This window comes from Phyllostomus discolor, chromosome 2 (genome assembly GCF_004126475.2).
Source record: "Phyllostomus discolor isolate MPI-MPIP mPhyDis1 chromosome 2, mPhyDis1.pri.v3, whole genome shotgun sequence".
Classification (NCBI taxonomy): Eukaryota; Metazoa; Chordata; class Mammalia; order Chiroptera; family Phyllostomidae; genus Phyllostomus; species Phyllostomus discolor.
This window is the reverse complement of record NC_040904.2, coordinates 6,317,720-6,339,946: the sequence shown is the minus strand read 5'-3', so window position 1 is coordinate 6,339,946 and position 22,227 is coordinate 6,317,720. Positions and strand designations below refer to the sequence as shown.

The 22,227-nt window shown below is 52.9% G+C and overlaps 1 protein-coding gene and 1 long non-coding RNA gene across 3 annotated transcripts in view; one reads left to right on the top strand and one right to left on the bottom strand.

Annotated features, from left to right (window-relative positions):
• The first annotated feature begins 11,007 nt into the window (after window positions 1-11,007).
• Window positions 11,008-16,280, top strand: LOC118498767. Its single transcript, XR_004901224.1, has 4 exons — window positions 11,008-11,020; window positions 12,515-12,517; window positions 13,546-13,548; window positions 14,628-16,280. It is a non-coding gene; the product is annotated as an uncharacterized LOC118498767 (long non-coding RNA).
• Window positions 16,281-17,090: 810 nt separating this feature from the next.
• B3GALT5 (beta-1,3-galactosyltransferase 5) overlaps window positions 17,091-22,227 on the bottom strand; it is a 33,892-nt gene continuing 28,755 nt past the window's right edge. For both annotated transcript variants that reach the window (XM_036017444.1, XM_028505238.2), the window contains 2 exons: window positions 20,217-20,377; window positions 17,091-19,349 (listed from right to left, as the gene is read on the bottom strand). In XM_036017444.1, coding sequence (XP_035873337.1) covers window positions 18,414-19,349 — 936 coding nt within the window. In that variant the 5' untranslated portion in view covers window positions 20,217-20,377 and the 3' untranslated portion in view covers window positions 17,091-18,413. The remainder of the gene's footprint in view (window positions 19,350-20,216; window positions 20,378-22,227) is intronic.

The window sequence follows — 22,227 nt, the reverse complement described above, 5'->3', positions numbered from 1 at the left end:
TCATTGGTTCTCCCTCTTTTTTTGTATTAATCTAAGTCGAGGATTTTTTTGAGGGGGGTGAAAGAAGACACGGTTAATTTCACTTTCAGTAAAGGTGGGGTGAGTAGAAACATTTTTGAAAATTTTGCAAGTCAAAGGTTAACGTCATATGATTAAAACAAAAATGTGTGTGTGTTGAAGGGACGCAGTTTATGCCTTTGCAGGTGCTGTTCCATCCTTTGCAGGTACTGTTCCAGCCTTTGCAGGTGCTGTTCCATCCTTTGCAGGTACTGTTCCAGCCTTTGCAGGTGCTGTTCCATCCTTTGCAGGTTCTGTTCCAGCCTTTGCAGGTGCTGTTCCAGCCTTTGCAGGTGGTGCCCTTCGGTGAACCACTTCCACCCACAGTGCACCTGGTCAATGTCAGTTCATAGCTGAAGGTTTATTTCCCATTTACAGATTTCTTTTTCTTGGAGCTATTTGCATATCTAATTTCCTTTGGAAAAAAATGTTCTCCTACCTTTAAGGCTCAAATTTTAATTTTATCCCCCAGCTCTTACTCTAAATATTGTAACTTAAATGTTGGGAACATCCGATGGGGCAGCAACCAGGTGCAACCATCAGAACATGGGAGAGTTCTTGGAAACTAAAGTATTATCCAGAAAATGGGTGATGGCTGATTCAGTGATCTGTTAACTTAAGAAATATTTATTGAATACCTTCTAGGTGCCTCTTTGAGTTTTGGGCTGCAAGTAGAAGTTGTCTTCAACTTAAATAGAAGAGAACTTCCATGGAAGAAACCAGGGAATTCGCAGAAGCAGTAGGAATGCAAGAAATCCAAGCGTGGAAAGCAAGCAGGAAATCAGGGACGGTGTCAGCAGCAGCAGGGTCAAGGTCACGCCATGCAATAAATAATAAACAGCAAATGAATATTTAAGCAAAAATTGTGATATAATGAGGACAGAAGGGAGGTAAAATCAGGCTAGAAGGTGTGAGATAGCTAAACACTCATCCATGGTCATGGGGGTTTCATAGAAAATGTCTTGAGTGACATAACAAGTCATAGAAATCTAAGCATATTATTTAGAAATATGGATATAAATGCTCAAAGAAACAGCAGAAGGAATCAGGCCTGGGGGTGGTGGGGGGAGGGGGCACATGGTCAGTCCCACTGACAAGCACAGCATCCTGTAAATAAAACTGTCAGTCACGTGGCTGATGACATCACTCGCCAACATACTTCCTTATCTTCCTTATCCAGTTATTTCATTTTGTCCCATCTCTGTAATTCTCAAAAGGTACAAATTGCTTAGGTTCTCTTCATTTTAGCCTGCTATGCCATCTTATAACGGCAATATAGGTCTCTATTAAGAAAGTAAAATAGCCCTGGCTGGTGTAGCTCAGTGGATTGAGCGTGGGCTGTGAACCAAAGTGTCGCAGGTTCGATTCCCAGTCAGAGCACATGCCTGGGTTGCAGGCCATGGCCCTCAGCAACCGCACATTGATCTTTCTCTCTCTCTCTCTTTCTCCATCCCTTCCCTCTCTAAAAATAAATAAATAAAATCTTAAGAAAAAGAAAGTAAAATATATGGGTATCAGGCTGTAGAGAAAAAAATATTCAGTTGAATACACACCCCTGCTCACTGCGATTGTCCAGGATTTTATGGAGGAAACACACACAGCCTCGTCATTAGCTCCCTCAAATGTGCCCTCTGCTACTGATACCAAATGTTGCTTCCGTGGTTCACTGAGACCTAAGCCAGTTCTAACCTGGAGTGCTGCCATTTCAACAAGTGGCCTCGACATGCACTACCAACGGCAAAGAAAAAGCCTGCAGACTTCACAGCTGTTCTCTGTTGCAACCCGGAGGCCACCCCTGACATTTCTGCCTACAGCCTATTGGTGAGAACTGGTCACATGACCTCAACCCAGCAGCTGGGGAGAATCCCATCTCCCGCTGTTCCAGAAAGAGGAATCTTACACAGAATTTGGTGACTCTGTTCCTCTCTTTTTTTAAAAAAAAATCATTTTGTTTTGCCATTGCATTTTTTAAAGATTTTATTTAGTTTTAGAGAGGGAAGGGAGGGAGAAAGAGAGAGAGAAAGATTAATGTGCGGTTGCTGGGGGTCATGGCTTGCAACCTAGGCATGTGCCCGGACTAGGAATAGAACCTGCAGTGCTTTGGTTTGCAGCCTGCGCTCAATTCACTGAGCGACGCCAGCCAGGGCCTCTGTTCCTCTCTCAATGGGGAAATGCAAAGGCCACTGGGAGCTCACAGCTGGAGACCATAGGTGGATGTGGGAGCTCAAAGGGAGGGCATCAGTAAAGAAATCCCAAAGCAATGGATCATGAAAAGATACCTTTAATTGTACACCCCATATAGTTAGTGTTGGCTGAAATGGGGGGATGTACACTTGTTTTTGGCTTAATGAAAGCGTATGCTGAACACAATTCAGCTTCTGTCTGCTGCTCTCAAAAGCAGCCTGGGCAGTGGAATAAACCAAGTGCAGCCCGCTACCCATCCTGCCAACCCTTACCCATCCTGCCAACGGACTAAAAGAAACTTACAGCAAGTCATGAGCCTGCTGAGTTTCATTTCATTTCAACTGCAAAGGGGAAAAGATACACTTGTTCTGCCCAGGCCCCCCCCCAGTCTAGGGTTGTTGTGAAGTCAAATGAGACTGTGTGTGAAAGTGTTTCATTCCATAACGGCCAAGTGCTATTTTCAATTGATTGGGTTTGAGGTTTTTGTCTTGTCTCCCCCCACCCGCCCCCGCAGTAAGCTTCTCTCTAACTCACCATGTTATAGTTTTGCTTTGAAAATAAGACACTAAATTAGGCAAACCAAATTTCACCTTGTGATGGTTCCTCTTACGCATTCTTACTGCTTCGAGTATGATCTCGATTCCCAGGGTTCGGTCCCCAGCTCAGGTGCCCCTCCGGGGCTCCCAGACCTGTGTGTCCAGCTGCCTCCCAGACACCCCCTCATGGGGGCCCCTCCAATTCTTCATCCAAACCTGCACTCTCTCCCCTCCCGTACCTCAGCCCCCTTCTGTTTTCTGCCCAGAAGACGGCACTGCTGCCTACCAAGTTACCAAACCCCGAACCCTTGGTGTCATCCTGTTCTCCTCCTCCTCTCATTCCCCGTATCTAGTGAATCACCAGTTCCGTACATCTCACTCCCTGAGTATCCCCATGCGATTCTCCCCATGGCCTTGGCCATTCCCTCTTGTGCAGATTTAACGCCATGGATCCCCTTACTTCCAGTTGTACCTGCCTCTAACCCAGCCTGTAGAGAAACGCCAGAGCAAGATTTTGTTTGTTTATGGCTTTTTCAAACCTAAAACAGATGCCCTGACCTGGTGGCCCAGCTGGTTGGGCAACATCCTGCAGAGCGAAGGATCGCTGGTCCAGTTCTTGGTCAGGGCACACGCCTGGGTTGTGGGTTCAGTCCCAGTTGGGGTGCATGCAAAAGGTAACAGATCAAGGTTTCTCTCTCACATCAATGTTTCTCTCCCTCTTTCTCCCTCCCTTGCCCTCTCTCTTAAAAAAAAAAAAAAAAAAAACACATTAACAAACACCCATGTACATGCTACCCACAGTTTACATGTTTTTTTTAGACTTTTTACCAAAGAGCCTTTGCCTGTCTTTCTTCCCCCACCCTTTGTATCTCATATCCCCTCCTCTCTCTCCAGAGGTCACTTCCATTTTTCAAAATTTTCCTTGGCATTCTTGGCCCTTTACCCACCTATATTATTTTTAAGACCAGTTTTTCAAGTTCTATGAAAATCTTTATTGGGATTTCTACTGGAATTACATTGAATGTAGAATTTTAGGAGAAGTGATGTCTTACATCATTAGGTCTTTTCAAAACTAGCAGGTCTCTCCTTTTTTGAGGGGGGGCCCAAAATATCCCATAATTATCTTCTGGAGGGTGGGCCCCTTGTAGTCCAGGCTTCCCCCGGTAGGGGAGTGTTCTAGGAACCCATCTGTATCAGTATACCAGCTGGAATTGTTGTGAGAGGCTGCGTTCGGCTTCAGTGAATTTTTTTTTTTGAGGATTCTTCCAACGCATTTGCCTATTTCATGATGGGTGATTTACGAATGCATCTGCCCCCACCACAGTGAGTGTTCAGCAGTTTTTGACCAAAAACAGCATGACCCTCGTGCCCCACCCTCCCTATTCTCACCCAGAACAACGTTTTTGTTTTGTTTCCCCAGATGAAAAGAAAATGCTTCCAAGGGAAAAGTTTTGCTACTGTGGAAGGGGTGAAACAAAAAATGGCAGAAGCAGTAAAACGCATCAACATTGACGAACTCAAACACTGTTCTGAACAGTGGAAAAAACATCGCCACAGGCGTATTACATCAAATGGAGAGCACTTTGAAGGTGACTGAAGTTTAAACATGTAAGAATAAACACACAGTTTTTTATAAATAAATTTCAGGCTTTTAGGGGTCCGCCTCATGTCTAACTCTCATTTTTCTTCCGTTAAGATGTTCTTAAATATTATTGTTAAATTGTTCTTAAATAGCTTATAGTTGTTTCTGTTGCTAAAGAAAATTTTAAGTAATTATCTTTTTAAAACTCTTATTTCGAAATTGTCAGAGACTCACAAGAAGCTGCCAAACACACTCAGAAGGTATTACCTCTCACGTGGCTGTTGCTGGCACGGCCCTGACTTACATGCGCTGACCTTACATCCTGCAACCTCGACGAGCTGCTCACCATATCTCTTCTACTCGTTGTATTGTGCGTGCTTTCTGGGCCCTCCACGGTGCTGCTGAATAGAAACAGTGACAACAAGCCTCCCGGTCTCGTGTTGCTAAGTCGCAGTGTTACTGAGAGTATGTGGGAGGTTTGGCGGCATCTCTGGCCTCCACCCACCGGGTGCCGGGTGTCAGAGCAAAGCGCCCACCCACGCAGGCCTTGACAATAAAAAATCCCTCCAGGCATTGCCAAATGTCCCCTGGAGAGTAACATCACCTCCGACTCAGAAAATTGCTTTGAGAGGTAGTGAGTGCCTCTCACATTTCACTGTCAAGTTTGCTGCCGTAAGCTTTCTGTAGATAGCCATTAGGGTTTATGGTTACAAACAACAGAAACTGGCTCGAGCTAAACTTCTCACAGGGAAGGCAACAACAACAACAAGGTCATTGGGTTTCTATACAGGACCTGTGCCAAGGCTGAAACGGCAGGCTCCGAGAATGGACGTGAACCAAGGCGGCCATGTGGGAACCCAGGGCCCGGGGAGCGCTTCAAGCCTGGTAAGTGCACTTACTGTCCAGATGCTTCTGCACCTGCCTCCAGACACAGCCCCAAACAACACCTGCTGCTCTGTCAGACCCATTCTTGATCAAGGTCCCAGGTCAAGTGCACCCAGTGGCCCAGCATGGGACCACGGAGCGTTTGGGGGGGCTGGTTCGGGATGGGATACGCCTTTTGGACTTCTGGGGTGGGGGACAGGATTAGACGCTCACTGAGACACACAGGAAGGTCGATTTTCTAAATGTGGGAAGAAGGCGTGGATGTTGAGCGGCCTAAAAATATCCGTAAGTATGGAGGGGTAGAAGAGAACCAATATGCACTACACACGGTTACCTTTATCAGGTTGAGGAAGTATCTTTCAGATCCTAACTTGCTTGCTGTCTTGCTGCTGTTTTTTGGCATGAGGGGTATGATTGTTACTTTGATGTGTCAACGTATTGCATTTTGCCATGATAATGCACACTTTTTGCCCAAGTTTTTGAGGGAAAAATAAGGATGCGCACTATACATGGGTAGCACTAATTTGTTACCAGTACATGCAATGTCTTGTACCTTTCATCTGTTCCTGTGTTTTGTAGTTATTCGTTACGTGAAATTTCTTGTGCCATAGTATGTTCCAAAATAAACGCTAAAATTCCTTTATAATACAAAAAACAAGTATCTAAGTATAAATAAACAAATAATTGAATTTAAAAAATTAAAACGAGCTCTGGCTGGTGTGGCTCAGTGGATCGAGTGCCCACCTGTGAATCAAAAGGTCGCTCATTCAATTCCCAGTCAGGGCACATGCCTGGGTTGCAGGCCAGGTCCCCAGTTCGGGGCATGCAAAAGGCAACTGATCGATGTTTCTCTCCCCCTCTTTTTCCCTCCCCTCCCCCTTTCTAAAAAGAAATAAATAAAATCTTTTTAAAGAGTTAACATGAGAGTTTTTTTTTTCCTGAAAGTTTAGGCCAAAAACATGGGTGTGCATTATACACAGCAAAATACGGTAACCAGACTAGAGTCCCCAGTTACCCAATCAGACACTCTAATCAACGTGTGGCTTGGAGGTATTTCATACCTGTGTTTAGCATCTACAATCAATGGACTTTGAGTACAAACCAGATTATTCTCCATAATGGGGCGGAGGGGGGATGTCGTCCAATATAATTTTATGACAACACGCAATTGCGTGTCGTCACGCAATCCTATTGCGTGAAAGCAGTAAGAGCAAAAGGAGAGGTTTCCCGGGGAAGGAGAAATTCTCCCCAAAGACTGAAACGCCAGCCCCTACCTAGGAGCTTCCAGGCTGCCAGCTCTCAGACTCACCGGCGCGAGCAAACACCTCTCACAAGCTCAGGGACCAAGAGTCGCCTCCCGGGGTGACCTGACCGCAAACTCCTAACTGGGCTGCTCAGGGTGGGTAGTCATGCCTCAGGCCTGTAACTCCCCCAGCTGGCTTCAGCAAGCCCCGCCCACTGTTCCCGTGCCTTTAGGTGAACACACCTTTCAAATGACAGAGTGAACCTCGTGGACCAAACCCTTCAGGTGCGACCACCCCAAGAGGGCACAGGCCCCCCTTCAACTACCCCGGAGTCCATCCCAGACTGCCCTGCCTTACTTTCTCCCAGCTTCACGGGATCTTTCATTAGCTCCCTTCTTCGTTGGAGACACAGAAAAAGAACTGCAAAACTGTCACTCTTGAGAGCATGTGGAGATCTCGCTTCCTGGCGCATCGTCAGTGGGCTCAAATAAACCCTAATAAACTCTCATAATAATTCTCCACGGGTTTGAACCTTCCGACGTCAACACCAGCCCCCACAAGCACGTAAGCCGATTACTAGGAATAAATCTCTGTGTTTGTGTGTATAAATATTAGTCTGTTTCTCTGCAGAACCCTGGTACAAAAGGTTTTATTTTATTACATAAATGCTTTCTCTGTCTCCTTTGGGCCAGAGAGCTTGTTTTCCCCCATTATTTTTCTTGCATGGTGACGAAGTTTCAGGGACACATGGCCCCTCAAATAGTGCCCCCTTATCCCTGGCATCGAGACGTGGCCACATGGCCGCGTTCTGGCTAATGAGCTGTGAGCTGAAGAAGGGTACACAATGTCCACGCTTCCCCTCCAAGGCGCAGGGAGCAGGTGGGGTGCAGAGAGAACGTGGGGCCACTCCCCCATTTTACCGTTTCCGCCTTTTTGCTGGCCTGAGTAGATCACGGAGGAAGGAGCTGGAGAAGCCACGTGAGTGTCAGGATGGAAGCCGTGCGTTGAAGGAGGCAGGGCAGGACTGAGTCCAGGTCGCTTCTGACCGGCGAGTCACCGGACCAGCTTCAGCCCATCGGCCCACCAGGGTTTTATGGGAGACGCAACAGGGCATCTTGTGCAAGTCGCTCTTGCATTAGAGCGCTGTGTTCCAGGAGGCAGACTTAATCCTGTTGTGCCCTATTCATGTCAATCACACAACACATTTTCCAACGCTAGATAATCCTCTCGTATTTTTTAACGTGCTGCGACATTCATTTCCGCAGTGGGTTATTCGAGATGTTTACATCCGTTTTCATAGGTGAGATTGGTCTACAGTTTTCCTCTCTTTTACTGTGCCTGCCATGTTTTAGTGTCAAGGTCACACTGACCTCAGCATGGTCATGGGCTCGAATGTTAATTTCCTATTGCTATGTGACACATTGCTGGGCTCTTCATCTCCCGGCTCTGCAGGCGAGACGCCTGCACGTGCTGCCAGGGACCTCACACGGACCGCTACCGGGTGTCCGCCGGCGGGGCCCTTGTCCGGAAGCTTTGGGAAAGAATCCACTCCAATGCCCTCCAGTCTGTTGGCAGATTTAGTTGCTGGAAGCTGTGGGGCTGAAGTCCCATTCCCTGCTTCCCGTCAGCTGACGACACCCACGTTCCCTCCGTGTCTAGGCCGGTGACAGTGTGTTGCATCTTCAGTCTTGGAATCACTCTCACTTGTCCTTCTCCCACCAGCCGGAAACACTCTCCCTGCTCGTACAAGGCTCATGTGATCCAACTGGGCTCACCCTGATGACCTCCCTTCTCGTTAACGCAAAGACAACCGATTAGTAGCCGCAATTACGTTGACAAACCCCTTTGCCGTGCCGCATGCGTCATCACGGCTGTGACATGCTGTCACAGCCCCCCCCCCTCCGGGGGACCTGGGTGGGAGAACGCTGGCCTACCACACCTGGTCAAGTCACTCTTCGCGCGGCTCTGAGCGGTCCAGTCCTGTCTTGGTCAGCCCGGGCACCACACCTAATACAGCAGACTGGGTGGTGGGAAGCGCAGGAACTCACGTCTCCCAGCACTGGAGGATGAAAGTCCCAGACTGAGATGCCAGCTGCCTCAGCTCCCAGTGAGACCCCTCCTCCTGGCCTTCCCACGCCACCTCCTCCTCAGCCTCCTGGCCGAGTCCGAGTCCGCACGTGGAGGAGAGACTGCCTTGCTCTGGTCTCTTCTTATAAGGACACTAATCCCATCCATGAGGGCTCCACCCTCATGACCTCATCACCTCCCAGAGGCCCCGCCTCCCAATTCCATCCCATTGAGGATGAGGCTTCGACACAGGAATTTGGGAGGGACACAGACATTCTGTCCACAGTAAGTCTTGCCCCACGGGGCTCTGCTGCTGCTGGACCGAACACTATTTTCTCCTTCAATTCACAGTGCTCCTGCTCACATCCGGCCTTTGCACACACTCCTGTCTCTCCCTGCTGGCTCCTCCCACGGGGCTCCGTCTCACGCAGGAGTTGGGTTAGGTTGCCCGACTTCCACGGCGCTTTCCTGGCCGCAGGAACACAGTAGGTGTGCACCCACTGCACCCGGCATGAAACCCATCAAGGCCCTTTCCCGCTGCTCTGTGGAGGCCTGTCTGCAGACCATCTGCTGTAACAGAGAGTAAGTTCCATGCGGACAGGAGCTCTGGCATCCAACAAGCATTCGACAAAAATCTGATGGATGAATGTGTAGCAATTGTCGGTCAGTACGCCCTTGGAAATATTTTTATTAAATTTATGGGGGGGACATTGATCAATAGGGTTGTATAGACTTTGAGAGGGTCATATGGATACATGAGCTATGTATTACATCGTGTGCCCACCACCTGTAGTAGGGAGCAGGGAGTAAAGGGGGCCAAATACATGGTAATGGGAAAAGATTTCACTGCCCTGGCTGGTGTAGCTCAGTGGATTGAGCGCGGGCTGCGAACCAAAGCATCGCAGGTTCGGTTCCCAGTCAGGGCACATGCCTGGGTTGCAGGCCACGGCCCCCAGCAACTGCACAGTGATGTTTCTCTCTCTCTCTCTCTTTCTCCCTCCCTTCCCTGTCTAAAAATAAATAAATAAAAATAAATAAATAGATTTAACTACTGAAAACTTAAGCATATAATTTCGTCATGCCTCCTCCAAGATGTGTGCCTCGGGCGTACACTTGAATTCTAGGCTCCACGGCAGTGGCGCTGGTGAGAGAAGAATCACCCAGCCAAAGTGAAGGGAGCTGGTGTGGTGACGTCACAGTTCATGTGTCCTTTAGCTTCTCAATCGTCTAATGTGTTGCATCAGTAAAGTGGGAATAATTCAGTAGTTACTCAATGGGAACTAAATGAGATAATATACACAAATCAATTACTCAATGCTTGTTGTTAGCTGGCCATTTAGGCTTCTCAGGATGAGTGGACTCACGGGTAGAACAAGTGGACAGCATTCTGATTAAGTAGTGTCTTAAGGTCGCGACACCTGACCCTTGAGTCAAGGGCACTGAACTCTTTTCCCTTAGATTGTCAAATTAAAAAATGACAACAATAGCCCTGTCTGGCGTAGCTCAGTGGATTGAGCTCGGACTGCCAACCAAAGCATCACAGGTTCGGTTCCCAGTCAGGGCACATGCCTGGGTTGCAGGCCATGGCCCCCAGCAACTGCACATTGATGTTTCTCTCTCTCTCTCTTTCTCCCTCCCCTCCCTCTCTAAAAATAAATAAGTAAAATCTTTAAAAAATTTTTTTAAAAATGACAACAATGGCCATCTGGTGTGAATGAATCAACATCATATCTATTTTTTGTCAGATTGCCAAAAAATGTGTTTTTCCGGTGTGCCGCAGAAGTTTAGTCGTTAGTATATGTGTGCCATGAGATGGCGACGTTTGAACACTGCTGTCCCAGGGCACGCGTGGAGGGGCTCCTCCCCCCAAGACATGCACACCGAGCCCCTCTGCTCACCTCACCAGTACGGCTGTGTTCCTTCTGCTTCCAGAGCTCCGCCCAGCGCTCTCTTGGCGGACTCCTGTTAGGTGGTCTGGGCAGCATTCTCCGCATACGACAACGTCACCCCCCTTGCTGACCCATGTGGTTCGGATGACACTGTATCAGCCACTGTCTACAACCCCTCAAGGCTACAGAGCCACAGGAACAGGCCACGGCTCAGGTGTGGCCAGCCGCAGCTCCCCTGTCAGCAGCACGACCAACCTGAGGCACGGGCCGGGACACAGGCCAACCGGTCAGAGGGCTGGGCAGGGACTGACCCCCGTGAGCTGGTCAAGAGTCTCTCCCCCTCTGCAGGCTGTCACTACAGAGCCCAGGGCCTCTGCCACTAGCAGAAGACCTGACACCGTGGGGCATAACACGGTTATATGCAAATGGAAGCAGGGGAAAGACTGCCTGCCAGGGAGTCCTGGGGTCCTCTCCACTTACAGACCAGCTCCCCGCTTCGATTCTGGGGGGCCCTCAAGAACCCAGCGGCCAGGTGGGCCAGAAAATTGCCCCTTGGATTAAAGCTCTTCGGAAAAAGTTTCTTTCACTTATCATTAAAAACATCCTGGGCCCTGGCTGGCGTAGCTCAGTGGATTGAGTGCGGGCTGCCAACCAAAGTGTCGCAGGTTCGATTCCCAGTCAGGGTACATGCCTGGGTTGTAGGCCATGACCCCCAGCAACCGCACATTGATGTTTCTCTCTCTCTCTTTCTCCCTCCCTTCCCTCTCTAAAAATAAATAAGTAAAATATTTTTTAAATGTTTAAAAAAAAATCCTCACTCGGGCAATATTTTTTACATTGTTATTTATGGGAAGATTTACTTTACATCTTCATGAAGCTGAAATATCTGAACAGAGATTGCCACATACGCCAGGCATCCAGAATGGATCGATGCAAAATGGTAAGGAAAGAGATGATATTTTTAGCGGCCTTGTCACAAAAACTAATGGAGGAATCAAGCAATAAAAAGAAAAAGAAAAAGAAATCATGGACATGGGCAACAGTGTGGTAAGGGGGGGAAGAGAGAGACGGGTAGAGGTAGAAGGAGGTGTATGGGAACAGGGATAAATACAAGGAAAATAACATTTAAAAAAATAACTAAAAATTGTGTGACCCTCCGTGAGCCCCCCCAAATTTCAGGAGTCCAACTAAGATAGCCCACGTTCCCACAAGATGCCCATCCAGTCTCACGGAAGAGGAATGAACAGCTTCCATTTGTCCCTGAGACAGCCGTGTCTCCTCACACTCAGGCAGAGAGATGACGCCCAGTTGCTAAGTGCATGCCGTGGCACCCAGGGGACCACCACGTTTGGCACTGGGGACCCCACACTCACCCTGGGACGTGTGCTGCAGGAAGAGGGGGTGTCACTGCCCCTGTTCCATCGCCCTCTCCCAATCGAAGACCCCACCCGGCAGCCCCCAACTATTCTCTGGTCCTGGCCATTGGAGCCACAGGCCCCCTCTTCTCCAGCTCATAAAATCAAGTGCATCCTGGCTCAGCTCTCACAAATCATAAGCTTATTTGTTTGTTCAGAAAAATAGGTCACTGGGTGAGAGGCGCTGCTTCAAAGGCAAGTGTTCGCAGGAGAGACGGCAGAGGTATAAACAGCAGGGATGAGTGACATAAAGGAAGACGGAGTCAAGGAACGAGGGGAGACTAACAGGGCGGAGGAGGGGCCCGCTGCAAGCCAAACTGCGTCTCTGCAAAAACGCACATGCGAAGCATCAGACTGTGACTGTGTTCAGAGATACGGCCTTGAAGGCCAAACGAGGCCAGGTGGGTGGGCCCTAATCCAACCTTACCGGTGTCCTTGTAAGAGGTTAGGACACGGACACACACACAGAGGCATGACCTCGTGAAGGCACAGGACGGCCGTCTGCAAGGGACCAACCTCATGGCCACCTTGACCTTGGGCTTCCAGCTTCCGGAACTGTGCACAGATACATTGCTGTTAAGTCCCCAGTCTGCAGCATTGTGTTGCACCAGGGGAGCTCATGGGTGGGCATGGAAACCGGTCATTCGACTTCGAGCGAGTGCCAACAGAGAGGAAAAGAGGAGGTCTGAGCCCTCAGCCCTGGAGTGTTCCAGAACGCTGGCTGGCAGGGTTCAGAGGGGAGGAACCAGCCAAGGAAACCAGGAGGGGAGGGGAGAGGAAATACAGCAAGACGGGGTGTCCCAGAAGCCAGGGGAGACCTGAGCAGGAGGCTGGGCTCAGGGGTGTCAGGTGGCGCCGAGGCCTCCAGCAAGATCCGCTTACCAGCCAGATGGGGAGCACAGGTGCCTCCACCTGCACGGTTGCCCACACAGGTGTGAGGTGAGGAGAAAGCGGGCCTGGCGGATGTCTGCTGGCAGGATGGCTGCTCTTTGGACAAGTTTTATTAGCATCAGGGGGTGAAAAAAGGAGAAGGAGGGATGGTAGAGGGAACCTATCCATGTGGCACGGCGAATGTAGCCCACCCCAACTCGGAAAACCAGGGGGAAGCGAGTCAGCACGCAGGAACCGAGCCCACGGATCGGTTCTCCGTGGGGAGTCAGGCCTGCGTGGTACCTGGTCTGCTGTGAGTCTTGCTTGTTGCTGAAACTCACTCACCCTGAATTGAGGCACCAAATGTTTACTGCATATCTTTAAAGCAACTTCCTAAAGTCTGTGCCAAACCTCCCAAGGATGGAGTGTGACCAGTTCAACCACTTTTCCCTTCACATCTGCAACATCCTTTTCTTTGAAGCAATTAGCAACCTTCTTTCCTTTGTTATCCATAAAAGGTAATCACCTACAGCGAACCTGTGCATAGTAAATGAGGACAATCCCCAATGTCATGTACCCAGAAATCAATAAAAGCCTGTCCGGGCGGGGGTGGGGTCCCTCTCTCTCACTCAGAGGGCGGCCATGCCGTCCCTTTTTCTCCACGGGACTTCCGTAGTCCGAGTGAATTTGTTTGTCGCAGCCACAGCACACGGACCCCTCGGGCGGGAGTCCGCATCAGGGTGGTACTGGTACAGGAGGGAGCATCTAGAAAGTTGTCTCTGACTGGGACGTGAGAGCATATTTGTGTGCGGTGAGAATGTTCTAGAATGTTCTCGACTGGAATGGGCAGAGAGAGTGGTGGGAGGGACGCCTGTGAGGGGAAGGGGAAAGTACCGGGGTGGGGCAGAACGGGCCTTCCAGGGGCCACGGACAGCCCCACGCTGGAGGGCAAGGCCCGGCCGCAGGGCAGGGAAGAGCAGGGCATCCATCCTCCTCCGCCCGCCCCAGGCATCCACGCCCCCCGACACGCACCCTGCACCCCCAGCCCGTCCCTACAACTTGTTCTGTTCCCACGAGGAGCGAAGGTGAGTGGTCCTTCCCAGGCCCGCAGCATCGCGAGAACGGTGGCAAATACATGCTCCAGTCACAGCAAGCACGTCGGTTTCAGTCCTTTTATTTTCACTGAAAGATCAAGGATCCAGTCCACGCCTCAGAGATAAGTTACCAGGAAGCCTCAAAAGGTGCAATCACAGCCTTCCCCAAGGCTTGGTTTCCTGAGCTTAAACAACAGCTTTTCTCAAATACACATGTTCCTGAGAGAAAGGCAGTGAGGGGGATGCCTGCTGGAGAATGCCCGGGCGGAAGGAACGCCCCGAGGGCAGACCGCAGCCCTCCCGCGCGGCCATCCCCGCATGCCTGCCCCCGCCCCCGATGCCTCCAAGGGCACCCCCCCCACTGAGGGGGGGGGCCTCCCTTCTCTGCTTCAAAGTGCAAGTGAAACAACAAATCTCCATCTCTTACAAAGTACTCCCAGGCTATTTAACATATTTTGCTAAACTTATAAAATCAAATCGAATTTTAAAAATATTTTCCCAAACACAAAATAAATATAAATCATCATGTAAAAATTAAAAAAAAAAAGAAAGATTGTCCAGACATTGCAGAGTTTTCAGGAGGAGCACGTTTATCACCTCTAAGAACTAACCCACGCAAGTGCATCGTTATTTAAGTAATTTAATTTTTATTAAATACGTCTGTCATTATTAATAAATCATAAATAAATCATACGCCCACTCCCCAAGTTATGACAGAAGGGTCTAGGAGATCCCTCTACATTGCAGGAAGACGACATTTTCAAGTGTCCTTCAGTTACATATAAATTTACTTCTATTTGACAGCTGACCACCAAGTCTCCTGGATTGGCATTAAGTGACTTCCAGTCGTGCTGGAAATTTTTCTCGCTTTCCTGTTTGACCGGGTGCAAACTAAGCCCAGTTCGGCCGGATCTGGTTTTACCTAAGGGGTTGTCACTCCTTGGGTCCATCTCTCCGTCTGCAGACTGAGGGGCCGGAGCCTGGAGACCTCGGGCCCCGCACCCACGTCCCAGGAGCGTGTGCGTGGTGGGACCTCTGCACCAGGCTGCGTGAACGGCACACCGGCCGCGGAAACTCGGAACGCCCGAGGCACCCGTGTCTTAAACCCAAGAAGGGAGGTAGTGCAACAGGCGGACAATGCAAAACAGGGTGACGCCAAAAATACACTTGGCTACGGATGTGATTCTTCCACTTAGATCTGAGGGTGACTACTCTGACAACCTGTCAGCTGGGCCCCTGAAGTCCTTGAGCACGTGCTCACACACCCTGACTCGGGCCGGACACCGCCCCCTGTGTGGGAGGGCGACAGAGGACCCGCCGTGATGGCGTGGTGGGTAGAAATATTCGTTTGACAGTGAGCCAGGCCTGCAGGGAAACGCAAAGCCGGAAAGCGGGAAAGACTGGTGGGTGGTCACCCAGCACGTCAGTGGTGGAGGCGGGACTAGAACCCGCTGGGATTCTGGGGCGGCCCCTCTCCTGACAAGTGATAAGCACAAGGCCTCAGCAATCTCAGGAGCACACGTCTCCAGGCAGCAGCCAGCGTGACCCGGCGTCCCCCCTTCTGGGGCTCGCTCGTCTCGGAGCCGGGGTAGGGCGGCTACTGAAACCATCTCAGGCTGCACGCCCGTGGGGGAAGGGCCATCGGAAGTTCGCTTTGGATGGTCTCACTATGCAGTGTCAAGGTCGCAGTGCCATGTGCAAGATGGCGAGCGCCAGAGAGTTCTGGGCCGAAGACAAACACAGGGTCATCCACAATGATGAGCATCTACAACCCCGAGGCCCGAGGAGCCCACCAGGGCGCAGAGCAGAGCCCAGGAAGAAAGGGGGACCAAGGCGGGCCCCGGCACGCCCGCGCTGGAAGTCAAAGCGAAGACACGACAGGCAAAGGCGAGGGAAGAGGCGTGCCTGGCGAAGAGGAGGAGAACCCAGAGCACCGGGTGCCCTGGCAGCCAGGGAGGGGGGCTGGGCCGGGAACAGCAAGGCCAGGCGAGGGTGTGGTCGGCAAGATGAGGACTGAGAACGGACCGTGGACCCAGCCACTCGGGTCATCGGCGACCTGGATGAGTACCATCTGATGGAGTCGGGGGGGGGGGGGGGCGTCACCCGAGTCTGATTAGAGAGGGTTTCAGAAAGAATAGGAGAGGGATTTCGGAAGACAAACATATGTCCCTCCCCTGGGGCCACAAAGTGCGAAGGGAACAGAAACGGGGAAGGGGGTGTCGAGGGAAGGCTGCTGTGGTTTTTCGGGTGGGAAACGACAGCCCATTTGCAGGCCTTTGGGGTGACCAGCCCCGAGGGAGAAATGGACAGTGAGGGCGGGCATGGAGCCCGGGCAGGAGTCTGGCTGGAGAGAAGAGCTGGAGTTGGTGAGAAGAGCTGGAGATCCAACCCGGAGGTGGAGGGGCTGGTGCCTGGGGAGCCCCGTGGACGGCAGGGTCCGGGGATTCAGACACTCATGAGGGGGTGCCAGTAGTGGTGGGAGACTGAGGAAACACCGGGAGGCGGGGCCTGAGCAGGGAGGGAGCTCCCAAGTCCTCCTGCACACTGACGGCCTAGGGCCACGGGCCTGCGTGTCACCGACACACGGTGCCCCCAGTGGCTTGGGTTCACGTGCTATTTCCGCTACTTTCAGCTACACAACCTCCAGCCAGCCAGTCACCCTCCCTCTCTGTGCCTCAGCCTCCACGCCGGCAAAGCAGGGACCCTGGGGGTGCCCTCCCAGCAGCGCCGTGTGAGCACGTGAGGAGGCAGCCCCTGCACATGCTTGGGTCACGGCTGACGCTGAGAAGGCCGGATCCCGAGCCATCAGCGCAGAAGGGCTGGCTTGACTGGCCTGGGCCGCTCAGACACACACACCAGACAGGTGGACACCTAAGCACAGACCCAGCCTTACTGCCAACCAACGCCGTTCCCTATGGGGTCAGAGGCGGCCCATCCTACGGGACTGAGGGATGTGGCCCTGGCTTCACAAGACACGCAGAGTGCCCGCTTTTCCCACCTGAAGAGGAGGCTCCTCTGAACGTGACCCAGCACATTTCAGAGCCGCCGGGGGAAGGAAACACGTCTGAAAAGCAGCGGCTCCATCCAAACACACACACACACGCGCACACACACACACACACACTGTGCAATTTAGGACACCAGACCCCACACTGCACTTCAGCGCGGCCGTGGCCAGTGTGCAGCGAGTATCCCTTCCTGAGTGCAGGTCAGAGCTCGGTCCAACACGTCTCTGTTACACAGCCACGTGAGGCCTTTGCCGCGAGTGCTCACAAAGTCAAGTCCAATAAAGTAAACACTAAGAACCATCCATCCCTACGAGCAGCAGCCAGGTGACCTGCACGTCACGTGACGGTGGCCGGATGGGCCAAGGCCCTTGGGAAGAAGTACCCTGTTTTCTCACAACCCTGCACAACCGGCTCACACGTCGCCTGGGAGGACATGGAAGGCTGAACTCTACACCACAGAACTCAGCTGTGTCTTGGCCACATGAGAAATGCAAAGATGACACTGGGGTCAGGCTGGAACAACAGACACAGGTGAAGACCGCTCACTGGAACATGGCTCCGTGCGGCGACCAGTGTCCAGGGGGACCTGGACAGCGTCTTCACCTACATCCACCTGAAGTCCCAGAAGAGCTCCCAGAATACCTCCCCGACCAGGCCTTGCGCCTCACTGCCCTCCGCTGTGAACTCGGAGACCTAACGCACAGCCCAGGGCATCTGGAGCAGACAGATGGGAGGCCGGAGGAGGCTCGGAGGAGACGCCGTGCTCCTGGGGAGGTCAGCAGTGTGCCAACAAGTCCACACAAGGAAGGGGCCAGGCTGTGCAGTGATTTCTGAGCAAAATGTATAAAAACGGGTTTGTTGGGGACCGAGCTGCAGCCATGCTAGGCTATCTCCTGGGAGGAGCTGAGCACCCTGCGACCAGGGACTCCATGCCCACCCCCCAACATCCATGGCAGGAAAGAAGGCAGCTGGGCGCCCGTGCGCTCACCCCAGTCTCAGCAGCACGGAAGAGCACGGCACTGGGAGCTGAGGGGCAGGGACGCCCCTCGTGGCCTGAGTGGCACCAGCAGCAAGGCTGCGCTTGGAGCCTCCTCACAGCCACTCTCTCTCTCCAGGGCACCCTCCGGGGCCTAACAGCCCTCGATGTCCCTCCCTGCTCTGACGTTTGTCGGCCGGGAACCTGGGGACAAGTTCCTGTACCTCCCAAAGCTGCTGCCGCCTCCCGTGTCCAATGGGAATGATGACACCCCCACCCCACATGGACGCTGGCCCCCGAAATGAGAAAGCGCGGGTGTGTGTCCCACACCTGGCGCGATGGTGGGGCTGCTCAAGAGGTGGAGCCTGTTGCTGCCTGGGGTACTAAGTCCAAACTGATCTGTGGTTTCATCCGAGCTTTCGTCCTAGTCTAGATTTGGAACACTGCACGACGTCCCCCTCCCCGCCCTGCCTCCCCTCCCCCTCCTTCCTCCCCTCCCTTCCTGTTCCCTGACAATCTGCAGCAACGCCATCCCAAGATTTCTCGAGAACCACCCCCACGGACTGTCAGAGGCGCGTGCAGACGCGCCGCCGCCACCGGGCCCCCTCACTCAGCCGGACACTCCTCCCCGCGGGAGGTCTCCAGGGCGCGCCAGTAGAGCAGCATCTTCTGGGGCCCGACGAAGTGGCAGGCCACGATCTTCCGGAAGCGGCACGTGGAAAAGCTCAGGCCACCGGGGAAGAAGGTCTGCTGTGAGTGCAGCTCCTCCAGGCCGATGTCCAGCTTCTTGAGGCACAGCCCCACGAAGACGTCTTCCAGCTTCAGGAAAGGGATGCTCTCCGAGACGTTGTACACCCGGCTGGCCACGTCGCCGGAGAACACGTAGGCCGTGCCGGAGCAGAAGGGCGGGTACCGGTCCCACGGGTACTCGTACCTGCTGACGAACCACTTGCTGCGCCGCTGCCGGATCGGGTACTCGCGCATCTTCAGGTAGCCGGTGAAGAAGCGGCTGGTCCTGTTCCTCCTCAGCAGCAGCTCGGTCAGGTAGTGCACGTTGATGAACATGTCCGAGTCCGTCTTCATCACGAACGCCGCCTGCGGGCAGAAGCGGTGCACCCACTCGATGCCCATCATGGTCTTCAGGGTCAGGTTGAAGTACACGTCCACGAAGTCTTTCTGGATGACGTCGCGATGCTGCCTGCTCTCCTGGGCCACCGCCTCCGCCACGTGCTTCCTGGCACTGGTCCCCAGGAGGAAGAGCGTTTTCACCCGCCTGCCCCGCACCTCTGTCTCCCTCCCCCACGTGCTCCGGATGGCCAGGCGCGCGAACTCCTGCTCGGGCGACGAGGTCACCAGCAGCACGAGGAACGGGGGGTCCTGCTGGCAGTCGGCGTCCGGGAGCTGCAGGAACTTCCCGCTGTCTCGCTTGAAAACGAACAGCTCGCCCCCGAAGACCGGCATGTCGCACATGCTGAAGTACAAGCAGAGGGCTCCCAGGGCCACGAGGGACATGTACATCCACCTCATCCTCGCAGAAGCCATCTGGAAGGAGCAAAATCGAATGGTTACACCTCAGACCCAGGGTGGGGGGGCGTGGGAGCTGGATCCCGGGAGGCTGGGATGCAGGAAGAGACCTGTGTTTCGCAGCTGGCGTTTCAGCGACCCTGGGGTCCCCCTGCACACAGACCGGATGCCGTGGTCCAACGGTTAAGCAAGGGTGAGTGTCGGGGTGGTTCACTCCACGCTCTACGATCAGAACCGCAGGGAACAGACGCTGGTCGTGGTCTCAGGGCCAGCCCCCCCCTTGCCGTTCCTTTCTAGAAGGACATGCAGCCACCTCTCTCACTAGCTCCTTCCAGCTCTGCCCTCCTCTGAGTCCACAGTGACGCCCAGCGGGAGCCCCCGCCAGGCTGGCAGCCACGCGCTCTAGATCTGAACGGGCGGACCATCTGCGTTCTTCTCCGACGGAACCAAGCACCGTTCCATCCCTCCCAGAGAGGAGAAGACCAGCTCCCTGGCTTGTATGACTGCCTCGGATTCCGCCCCTGCTCGTGGCGGTTTGTTATCTTATTGTCCTAGGTTATGTCTTCAAATCACCCGTGTCCGCCGTCTTTCACCCATCCACCTCTGTCTGTTCTCAGCAAACGCGAGATGACTCGTGTGAACGTCAGAACGTTAAGAAAGCAAATAACTAGCCCTGGCTGGCGTAGCTCAGTGGATTGAGCTCGGGCTGCGAACCAAAGCATCACAGGTTCGATTCCCAGCCAGGGCACATGCCTGGGTTGCAGGCCATGACCCCCAGCAACTGCACATTGATGTCTCTCTCTCTTTCTCCCTCCCTTCCCTCTCTAAAAATATATAAATAAATAAATCTTAAAAAAAAAGAAAGAAAGAAAGAAAGAAACTCACGTTCTCCTGGGTGAGATGAACCACTGGTTTGACAGCTAAGCCACAGGGGAGACTCCAAGAGGAAATTCGTTCTAATCTGTCATCAGCACAGGCTGTGCTATGCTCTCAGCTTCTGGCTTGGTTAGCTTGCTGAAAATGATGGCACGCTTTCTCAGGAACCACTCTACGAAAACGAGAATAACAAAAAAAATAGCGTCATTCGAATCACTCTCGTCTCATAAGCAGCTCTTCGCCTGCTGAGCCGCACTGGTCGCTGGCATGCCGCCCCACCCCCGGCCTTCCTAGCCTTGGAAGGACGTCACAGCCTCACCCGGCCTCACTCTTGTCACCTGTGAAACGAGGACAACGGAGACAAACTCCACTACCCGGTTCAGCTGTTGACAAATATAACATGACGCAAGTGCCCGAGCGTCCTTGCTGGCCCGAGGTGCGGTATGAGCGGCCCTGGGAGCGCTGTGCAGAGATGCCGGTCAGTCCCTGTCCCGCTTCTCCTGTCACCGTCCATCCGCCTCCTCCACAACCAAAGGGTGGCTGACGCTCCGAGAACTCACCATGGAGAAGAAACCCATCCGTTCTCAACTCAGCGCCTGTGTCTCCAAAACGCCGCCCTACCCGAGAGGACAGAGGGGCCCGGAGGAAAAGAAATGGCCCCGTGACATGAAGAAGCGCTGTTAACTGTCCACTCAGCACCGACTCCGTTTCCTTTGCGAATCAGCTAACGGTGCTGCGGAGCAGAAATACCCCCCCCCCCCCACCCCGCTGCGGACTTCGGGCGGGCCGAGGGGGCGGGGAGACAGGGGTGTGGGGAAGTAGAGGCTCTGGTCCCAGGCGGCCGGGCCCCAGTGGTGGTGTGACTTGGCACAAGGTCCGCCAACGTGCCAGGCCTGTGCCCTCGTCTCCAACGGGGGTGACAAGGCCTCCTTCGCAGGAGGGTCAGAAGGCCCTGGGTGCCGGGCTGTCATTATCCCTGTCGTGGCTTCTTTCCGAAGTGTGCCCTTTGTTTTTAGTCCTCGCCAAAAGATGTTCGTTGATTGCAGAGAGAAAGGAGGGGGGAGAGAGAAACATGGATGTGGGAAACATCAATAGGTTGCCTCGTACCCCGACCGAGGATCGAAGCTGCAACGCAGGTATGGGCCCTGACTGGGGATCAAACCCACAACCTTTTGGTGTACGGACGATGCTCCAGCCAAAGGAGCCGACCAGCCAGGGCAGAGTGTGCCCTTGAACAGCACGGGTGGCACTCGGTCATGTCGACTCGGTCCCCCCTTGCTAGAGCACCCTGCCCACACACTCCCGGTCACAGACCAGTGGAGTGTCCTGTCCGCAGGACGCGACCCAAACCCAAGCAGCAGGGAGGGTGGTCTGCAAGTTGCTCGGACAGCCTCAGCCCTGACTGGTGGCTCACGTGCCCGGCCGCGCCTGCAGAGGCGTCAGGGCCCCTGGGGAGAGAACACAGCCTGGAGGCCACCAAAAAGGGCAGTGAGTGGCCTTTTGAGGCAGACTTGTTGCTCCACTCTCAGTCATTTTGAATGTGACGGCCACACAGCACACATGCTCACTCAACAGCATCTACCGCCCCCACTGATTAGCACAGTGAAGTCGTCATTGTTCACACATGTGCATTCCAGTCCACTCTCCTTGGCTGCCAGGTTACATCGGTGCCACCCAAACCATTCTCGTTATAGTAACAATGGCTGGACTTTTTCCGGACAGGCCTCGTATACCGTGGATCTTTGTAATACGGTTCATAAAACAAAATACTTAGGAACCTGCTACGTGGGTTCAGTGCCTGTTATGGGCTGAATTGCCTGTCCCCCCAAATTCATATGCTGGAGTCCTAACCCCCAGGACCTCAAAATGCCCCCTTATTTGGAGATCAGAAATTGACCCAGGTACGACGAGGTCATTAGGGTGGGTCCTAATCCATTTATGACCGGTGTCTTGACTAAAAGAGGAAATCTGGACCTAGACACACACACACACACACACACACACACACACACACACACAG